Raw genomic sequence first — 9,595 nt, 5'->3', positions numbered from 1 at the left:
TTCAGACTCCAGCCAGACTTTCTGCTCACTCACAGGATTAAGAGGCATTAACCCCGAAGACTCCGTTTCTCATGTGCGCGGCTGGCGGGCGTCCAAGGTCAGCTGAGCGCGAGTTTAAAAACGCGCCATGCGTGAGGTCTGGCATGCATGTTATTAAATGCACTGTGGGCTGGCACGCCTGTGACCGAGGCTGATAAGGAGCTTACGGACCATCAAACACAGCCTGTGTTTCAACACTTTGAAACACTGCTTACAGTCGGTGTGATGCATGAGGAGTTTTGGACCAGTCACAGATGAAACGTTTGAGGCCCAGATTTGACCTGCCAATGCTAGTAAGGCCGCGTTCAGACTGCAGGCGAATCTGATTTGATTTGAATCAGATTCGCCATTGGGTCTTGCGTTGCATAGAGTGACGTCACAGACAGTCAAAACCGATCTGTGCGTTTGGAGCTGTTCAGACTGAGACACACATGTCCAAATGCCATTTGAAAATACCTCCCAAAGGTGGTTTCAATCCGTTCTGCAAAAATTGGATTTCATGTGATTTGTGACTGTTCAGACTACAAAAGAGCCATCCGGTTTCAGTCTGGATGGGCTAAAAAAAAAAAAGAAAATCGGATTTCGGCTGGCAGTCTGAACATGGCCTAAGTCTCGCTTTTACCCAATCATGTTTCCTGTGATACTGCTATGCATGTCAGCAAACTCTGGAATTTGTTGCAAAGGAGCTTTCGTTTCCGAGGTACCGCCTGTTTGCAGAGAAGTTGTGGTTTCGTGTGTGTGTGTGTGTGTGTGTGTGTGTGTGTGTGTGTGTGTGTGTGTGTGTGTCTGTGTGTGCCAGAGACAGACGGACCCCCAAACGCTGGGAGCCCAGCTGTGACCCGTTCAAAAACAAACCGAGTTTGTGAGATTGGGTTTGTCGGGCATCACTCCTGCCAGCCAGACACCATGAAAGGAACAGCAGGTGGAAAACAAGCGGAATGAGACTCGCGGCACAGTAACATCAAATGTGAAAAGAGACGAAACAAGTGAGAGCCGGCGGTGGTTGGCAGGGGATGTCGCGGGATTAGCAGATGGCGTGAAAAAAGCAGAATGTGTTCACTCTGGCGTCGCTTGTTTGCGGGGTGCGGAGGTCTCGCAGGATTCAGCCCGCTCAACGAACTCACCTTCATATGCAAATGAACGCGTTAAGACCTCGAAAACACGACGCGTCGGCGCCAAGGAACTCACACAAATCCCAATTTGTAATCGTCTTCGATGTTGCACGTCGTCCACAGTCTGAATTTTGGCATGAAGGAAAATGAGAAGCAGAAACAGTTGTAATCACATGACAAAATACCGTGAGAAACACATTTTCAAGATATTAAAGTTAATCTTTATTTTTGAGCTCATATACAATCTACTTACATTATCAGCATTAGGTCCAAGTACATACAATTATTATAACTTTATAGAGTTCCTGCCATCTATTCTTTAAGTAAATTAAATATTTAGTGATTAACATTAAAAAAAATTATGTATAAAATAATTTTGTTTTTTTTAAAAAAACTACTTTGCATTTACTAAAGGCTGTAGTACAAAACTGCTGAAGAAGGACTCTGTGATTGATAATTCTGATAATATCCTCACATTTTAGGGTGCAAATATCATGACTTCATTCTGTTTACCCCAAATTGGGAGCCACCATTAGTAAGGCACTTACATGCTCTAGTAAAAGGGGTTACTGTAACAAAAAAGGAGCATTCTTCTCTTTTCTCAACACTAATGTCTGATGTGAATCTAGGACTTCCCCTCCGTGCTAGCAGACACAATGAGCCGGGGAGACCATTGCGAACCCGGCGCTTTCCCAACAATCGCAGACCGGCAAGGAACAGAAACACTCGTTTCATCATTCCCAACAAGTTTCTGTCTGGAAAAAAAAAAAAGAGGAAGAAATCGGCTCAGATAATAAAGCTCACACTTTACAGCCGCGCTCGGAGAAACGAGAAACACAAAACACGGGCGGCGAACGCTGTCGTTGAACTGAATAGCCATTGTTCCTGTGTTTCTAGTGGCCTGGATGGTTTTCCCCTGGTCCAGCCCACATCCATTTCCTGCGAGCAACAGCGCACAAGCGTTCTCCCACATACTCACGCAGCCTCTGACCTCCGCTGCGCAGGGACTTCAAAGAATAAACAACAACAAATAATAACTAAAGTTAAATTTTCAGTATTGTTTAAGGCAGCTTTGACCTAACTAATGCTATAGTTTCTCCGATGTCGTTCATCTCAAACATGGAAATTGTCTGCAGCTACAGAACAGATCCAAATTCATAAGGTGTGTCCTCGCCGAGCTGAACTTCTCTCGTCTGGACTATAAAAGAAGCTCTTGAACAGGGTCATAACTGGCGAGGGGTGGAGGGTCGAGGTCGTTGCAAGGCCACATGGGATATATGAGGTTCATTTGACTTCTGTAGAGTGATGCGTGAGTGGGGAAAAAAAAGGAAAACGCTTTCGCAAAACATGTTTCAGAGCTGCAGTATGAAGAAAAACCGTCTCACATTTCATGTGTTACGCGCAACTCCATCAGTATACTGGCAAGCCTGTGTGTGTGTTTCGTGCAGAGGCTGAGTTCATCTCTGGATGAATGTTGATCACAGTGATGGACTGGAAGTGCTCGAGCTGGCCGGCAGGCACGGTGAGGCGCTATCCCAACAGCACCCTCTGCAGGCGGTACGCAGGAACGCTGTTCTCGTCCTCGGAGTCTGCGTCGCTCTGCGGGTTGGAGCTGCACGGCGACGTGCACTCCGGGGAGCACAGGTAGTGCATGAGCGGCAGCCGGTACTTCCCGCAGAAGTCCACGAACTTGATCTGGCGCACGCACGAGTCGAAGTAGACGCCTGCAGAGAGCAAAGACGGGAGCTGGTTGAAGTTTCGTCGTTACACTTCCACCACTGTCACTGCTGGATCGTTACTGACGCAGGGCTGAAGCTCAAACAGGCAGGACAAGTAAAAAGAACTCTTTCTATGGATAAACTATGAAGAACGAAGACATAATGAACATAATTGAATAGAAGAACTCTGTCCTGTGCCCTCTAGTGGACAAGTTAAGAGCGCTACAAGAAGTCATTATTAGTTCAGAAAATGAGGGGTTTGAGGATGAAAAATGATAATACTATAATAAAGTGTTAGTAATGTTGAGAGTGCTAACTCACAAACCTATAAAATAAAACACTGTATTTTGTGAGCGCAAGTTTGCAAAGTATACAAAAAAAACAGACTCATTTGACTGAGCTCAAATTAAACACATTGGAACGAAAGCTTCTGCAACTTCAGTAATTTAGCAAACTAGCTCTCATTGTGGCGGTGTCAACATCACTGGGTGACTAGTTACTAGTTGCTACTGCTTACCGCTGCTGCTGGATGACGGTGAGGACGGTGCTCGCTCTGCCGCAGCAGCAGCTGACGCAGCGGTTGGAGCGTTTTAACCTCGCAGACCCCCGTAGGTGCTGCCTTTGCACAATGCTAACGAGCCTCGCAACGGATTATGTGGAGGTTGCATTTTGCCTCCCGCTTATCTTTTAGTCTTGGGAAAATGTAGCTCAACCTTTGACCTCTGCTTGTTCTGCCATCCTCGACAACAAGCGACCGACCACAAGATTTCTTCTTTTCTTGGTAAAATACCTGTTGGCTGGAGGTTCAAGCCTGCGTTCAGACTGCAGGCAAATCTGGTTCAAATCAGATTCCTTCTCTACTCCGATTTTTAGGGCTGACTGTTTTTAGCAAGTGTCCAAATGGGACCTAGCTCGTTGATCGGATTTCATGTGATTTGTTAGTGTTCGGACTACAAAGGATTCATCTGGTTTCAATGTGGATGGGCTAAAAATCGTATTTTGGCTGGCAGTCTGCACACGGCTAAAGGATCAGTGAAAAAAAGGCCAACCCAGGATTATTTCAAACTGATTTTCAATCCTAATTCCTTTTCTTACAATTTTGGGACTTGATCAAAGCAAAGCTAATATTTGCTTTATTGTATGTGCTACACTACATCTCACCGGCACACTTGGGGTTTGGGCACTTGCTGGCCAGGTCTAGGTAGCGCAGCAGGTTGGCAGGCAGCTCGTGCGGGTGGTAGGGAATGTTCCGGCTTTTCACGGTGCGCCCGGCCAGCTCCAGCAGCGAGGGCGGGTCATAGGTCATCTCCTTGACGAAGCGCACCACCAGCGGGTTGCCACGGAGGCTGAGCTCCTGCAGGTGCACCAGGCAGAGGATCTCTCTCGGTAGGTAAGTCAGCAGGTTGTTGTGGAGACTCAGCGATCTCAGCGAGTGGAGCCTGCGGCGGGGACAGCGAGAGGAACGTCAAGACAACGGTCGCCGTGGAGAGTTGAGTCCGCGTTGAGAAAGCAGACCAACTACCTGGTGAGTTGCGGCGGGACGCCCTGGATCCGGTTGTCGCACAGGACCAGGTAGCTGAGCGAGGGCAGGTTGGCCACCTCCGGAGGGATGGCTGTGATGAGGTTTCCACCCAGATACAGCAGCTCCAAACTGCAAGGAAGTGGAGGGGAAAGAAAAACGCTGTAAATTTGTTTGCTTTGAATTCAAAGAGTTGCAAACCTTTGGAAAAAAAACAGTGAGATGATGAAGTCTGTTTAACATCTTGCAAAATGAAGTGTAGCATTTTTGGAATAAGATGAGAATCCTTTTTGCATAAACCAAAAGTACTCCAATGTTAAATGGTTTAATCTATATACACTACCAGCCAAAACTTTGGACATGCCTTCTCATGCAAGTTTTTTTTTCAATCTTTACTTCTTTCTACACTGCAGATAGATACTGAAGACATTGAATATATAGGCAAGATATATACAATTATATGCAGCAAAGAAAAAACAGGCTAAATAACTTTAAATATGCTTTTTATGACAGGTGGCTATTTTGAAGAATTTAAATATAGAGCGTGTTTGAGTTACTTTGCACTTTTATTGTTTCCTACACAATTAGTATGTGTTCTCATACATAGTTTTGATGCCTTCAGTGAGAAATGGCAATGTCAGTAGTCAAGAGAATGAAAGAAAATACGTTCAATTCATAGGCTGTGTCCAAACTGCTGACTGATAGTGTATATATGTGAATCTTTGTTTTTACACACTATATCAGATAACCGCTGCCGTTGATTTCTTAAATGCTCTGCTTAGACAATAAGTACTTCAAGCAGCGGTCGATGTCGAGTGACCGACGCCACAAGGGGGAGCTAGACGCCCATGGTTTTACAGCGAGCAGCCGCACTGCTCTGCATCAGTGTGGTCTTTGTGAGGCCTTGCTTACAAATTGCCCCAAACAGACAAAAGACCGAGGTCAACGGGGACAAGAAGCACTCCAGAATGATCCCAGGGGAGCGGGGCAGATATTCTCACTAAAAACAAAACAAAACACTTGCAACCTCCGTGGAACGTTTACACAGGGATTACATTTACGACACAACAAAGATAACATTCACAACCAAGAGGTGGTGACTAATGAAGCAGTGCTCCGATGATTAATGCCTCCTGGTTTGATCTGCCAGGGCAACAAAAAGACCTTGGTGCGTGAATGGTAGTTTGCTGCGCGCAGGGCAGGGCAGGGCAGGGAAGGGGCGGTGGCGGTGGTGGTGGTGAATGAAACAAAGCGATAGGCGACGCAGATATGGATGACTGGTCAGCAAAAGTAAGCCATCAGGCCATCTGTCTGCTGGAACTGATGACACAGCGACTGGCGGACAGGACGCCATTATAGTGTCCTTGGTGGCAGAGTGGCGAGCGTGCGAGCTCTCTCTACCCCTCTCTCTCTCTCTCTCTCTCTCTGTCTGTGTGGCAGCAACTGAGACATTCTACCAGCTGATACTGCGCACTACCTGTTGGGACTGGCGAGCTACAGCGTGTCATCCCGACTCATCCCGAATAAAGGGCGTCGGTGTCAGAGGCCGAATGACATTTTCTGTCTGAGGCATTTTGACTAGTTGTAGGGAAAAATGACTTAACCCAACACTTTACAAGACACCCTCAAACTCACTGTGCTCACATCACTCACTGCTTCACAACTACACCTGCAAAAAATTACATTTGACTGTTGAGCCTGCAAAGTATTTTTGCACCATCATTGTTGCACTGCACTTATTTGTCAACTGTTGTTAAAACAGTTTGTTGTTAAAACTGAGGGGGGCACTCACAGAGCCTTTGCTCTTTGTAAAGGCTGCATTTGTAAATAACAATCGGCTCTTCATTGCTTGCCTGGGTAAATGAAGGTTAAAATTAAAGAAAAAAAATCAAATTGAGGTCATATATTTGCTTAGAACCTTGACGAAACATCAACTCCAATTTCAGATGGAAAGGTGTTAAGCTGTCTCAAAAACCATTGTTTCACTGAGGTTCCAGTTTTATATTTTTTTGCAGAAGTCTGTGACCACATCATACCCTTATAATAAAAAGGGGGAATGGAGATGGGAATTTTCGCCAGTGTTCAATCTTTGGGTGAATGTAAGACTTCAGTGGATTCCGCTCTCAGTGGCCTCGCTTGCTCATCTGCCCGCTTCCCAGGTCACTGCTGGATGGTGGATCCGCCGCGCAGGTCGCTCGGTTTGTGCGGTCATAAAATGTGAGGAGCCTCAAATGTGCGCCCTTTGACCGGACATTGGATCACAGTGATTTCATAAGCTTGATATTCATTTGTATGACTCACACAATTGGCTTCTCATTCAATGGGTGACACAGCAAAAAAAAAGAAAAAGAAAAACCTTAAACAGTCACCACTGTGATGACAATAATCACAAGTCTATGTGCCACTTGTTTACACATCCTTGTATTTTTATTTCCCTTTGCAGAGCTGCTACTGGAAAGCAGGAGCATGTGAATACAGCAGTGTACTTCTCCAGCAGCAGGCTGAGCGCAGCGGCTCGAACCGGAACAATTATCTTGTTTACACGTTGTTTACGGGATGGACTGCCTGGAAGGTACCTAAATTTGGCAAGCAGTGTTGGAAAATTCCACGAAAAGCAGGAAAAAAAAAAAGCGCGGCACGACCACATTGACCTACATTTGGGGCAAAAGCCACAAAAGGTTACTGTAACTGTAACTGTTTTTTGGGGTAAAACAGGTCAGCAACAAGGACACAGACCTTTTATGCCCTTCTTTACATGACGTGTCCATTTGGTGGGAATAGTAGCGTCTCATGCGGTGCATGTGCACAATGGCCGAAGGGGCAAAACATGATTGCACCAAACATTTTTTATTAATGTCTGACTTTGCAAAGTGCATAACGGTTGGTAAGTATTGTAAGCAGGGTGCAAGGCTGTGTGAGTGACAACACTGCACTTTTGCCATTGTTATTACACCGTGGTGCCCGTTCTGCCATTGTCTGGTGAAACCTGGTGATTCTGAGTCCCATCATTTGGCAGCACCTGTTACATCAGGGGTGGGCAAACTTTTTGACTGCTGGGCCACAATGGGTGCTAAAATTTGCCAGAGGGGGCTGGAGTAGGAGCAGACGGATGGATTGTTTTGGTGACCCACTTCATAGGAGAAAAACAATATATGATAGGATCTGTACCATACAATATTCAGCTATCACAGCCTTTTCATGACACTTACTATTGATAGAATTTCTTCAAGTTCGGCGGGCCGGATCAAAAACCTTAATGGGCCGCATATGGCCCCCGGACCATAGTTTGCACATGATAAACTAAAGTAGCACTTCTCTGCTGCCTTGATCGATCCCATTAGACAGAAACAAGGACTAAACTGGCCCCTTTGCACAGCAGCCTCACCAGTCAGCGATCCAAAAGAGAAGAAAAGTTCAGGGGCGGGGCGAACACCTGCCTGCCTTGTGGTATGATCACTGACCCGCCCTTAGTGACATCGCAAAGGGCACATTTTCAGAACTGCATGTTTTAACACGGCTTTTATGACCGGGTGAAACAAGCAAAAGAAGGGAAACGTGAACTTTGGTCGCTTTCGACAGAGTTCAATGACATGCAGCCAAAAATAGCCATATTTTTGGCTGCCTGTATTGTTTGGTTTAGCATTGTGTCCCCCCAACAACTAACAAATATGCAACAGGGCCTCGAAGCATCAATGCTCTATAATCTGGTTTGTCGAAATAATAATAATGATATTCTCGCAGAACTCGTTCATTTCTAGTGTATTTCTGTGTATTATCTCTTAAGTGTCATCTTTCGCAAATGCTAAGCTAGCAGCAGCCGCCCAGCAGCCGCCCACTTGCTCCGTACATGTCCCGTATTATTTACCACTTATCAGACATTTAACCTTTGCGCCGTCAGAGTCAGGTAGCTGCCGACGCTTCGAGCCCCCCTCTGACAACCCCGCTGACCTACCTGGTGAGGTCCTCTATCTCCGGGGGTATACTTTTCAGTCTGTTGCCACCGAGGGAGAGCGACTGCAGCCGCCGCAGCTTGGTGCACTGCAGCGGGATCTCCTCGAAGCGGTTGCCGCTGAAGTTGAGCACCTCCAGCTGCAGCGAGCCGAACTCTTTGGGCAGCGAGAACTCGTCCAGGCGGTTGTTCTTGGCTATGAGGGTCTTCAGCCGGGCGAGGTGGGTGATGCCCTCGCAGATGGCCGTCAGTCCGTTGTTGCTGATGTCCAGGAACTCGAGGTTGCACAGGAGGCTGAGCGACGAGGGCAGCGTCGTCAGCCGGTTGTAGTTGAGGTACAGCTGCCGGGCTTCCCGCTTCCTCTCGTCGCTGAGCTTGTCAACGTCCAGCGTGCTGAGGCTCAAACGGGAAAAGTCGAGCACACTGTCGCCGACGGCAGCCGCCCCTTCGTGGATCTCCATTTTAAATATTTTTCGACTAACTCTGTGGAGGGAAGAAAAAAAAACCAGAAAGGTCCCCGCAGAAGTTTTTCTTCTTCTTGCGTTTCCCTGGTCCGCGTGCCTGCTAGCTCCGAAACTTGCCCACCGTCGACACGGAGAAATTAAAGGCGTCTGTAACCTTTAAACACATTTTAGTGAGAGTAAAGGCCACTAGTTCGACACTCTGGACGTTTGGTCAGTACACTGAATGCAACATCAATCTCCGCTTGAATGCAGCCTTTCTTCAGGAGAAATGTTTGCCTAAGTGCTCGGTGATTGGCTGCTTCTCGGGGAAAGCCCCGCCCACGCGAGCGCTGATTGCTCACGCGCCCAGTCTGTCACGCGACAAGCGGACTCGATTCATGTATTTGTATAAATAAAAATACCCATTGCTACACTGACGCTCCATTTTTCTAATTCATTTCACGGTGAAGGGTTGGATTTTGTAAAAAAAAAACGGCAGAGGGGAGAGTAAACAGCCGCCAGTTCACATATATAGAGCCAATTTCCCCTTACGCAACGGCGCCTTTTGTTAGATTATGCAATACTCCACTGACTTGCCCGTGGGTAGAATGAGAAATCTGTACAGAAGTGGGTTTCTCCAACTTTCTGCAGACCCGTCGATGCGTTGCATTTCAAGTTACATTTGTTATGGCTGTTCGCCAGGAACGAGAAGGTTGTGAGTAGTGGCAGAAAACGATTTGATTTCTGAGAAACTTTCTTTCTTTGGTGGTTGTTTTTTACTTCTAAAAAAAAAAAAAAAGGAAAAAAGAAGAAGC

The 9,595-nt window shown here is 46.6% G+C and overlaps 1 protein-coding gene across 1 annotated transcript; it reads right to left on the bottom strand.

Moving 5' to 3' along the window:
• Positions 1-1,349: 1,349 nt before the first annotated feature.
• On the bottom strand, positions 1,350-9,061 carry LOC142897425 (leucine-rich repeat-containing protein 58-like). Its single transcript, XM_076039757.1, has 4 exons — positions 8,341-9,061; positions 4,392-4,520; positions 4,031-4,308; positions 1,350-2,875 (listed from the first exon to the last, which is right to left on the bottom strand). The coding sequence occupies exons 1-4, from the start codon at positions 8,796-8,798 to the stop codon at positions 2,682-2,684; spliced, it is 1,059 nt and encodes a 352-aa protein (XP_075895872.1). The 5' UTR covers positions 8,799-9,061; the 3' UTR covers positions 1,350-2,681.
• Positions 9,062-9,595: the final 534 nt, after the last annotated feature.

This window comes from Nelusetta ayraudi, unplaced genomic scaffold (assembly GCF_046127955.1).
Source record: "Nelusetta ayraudi isolate G7.1 ecotype Tasmania unplaced genomic scaffold, CSIRO-AGI_Nayr_v1 ptg000060l, whole genome shotgun sequence".
Classification (NCBI taxonomy): Eukaryota; Metazoa; Chordata; class Actinopteri; order Tetraodontiformes; family Monacanthidae; genus Nelusetta; species Nelusetta ayraudi.
This window is presented reverse-complemented; position numbering and strand designations above follow the sequence as displayed.

Excerpts from the sequence above, each read along its gene's own strand:
- LOC142897425 (XM_076039757.1), bottom strand. The coding sequence starts at position 8,798 with ATGGAGATCCACGAAGGGGCGGCTGCCGTCGGCGACAGTGTGCTCGAC. Across the intron at positions 4,309-4,391 it reads GTCCCGCCGCAACTCACCAG|GCTCCACTCGCTGAGATCGC; the intron begins GTAGTTGGTCTG and ends TCCCCGCCGCAG. Across the intron at positions 2,876-4,030 it reads CCCAAACCCCAAGTGTGCCG|GCGTCTACTTCGACTCGTGC; the intron begins GTGAGATGTAGT and ends TGCTCTCTGCAG.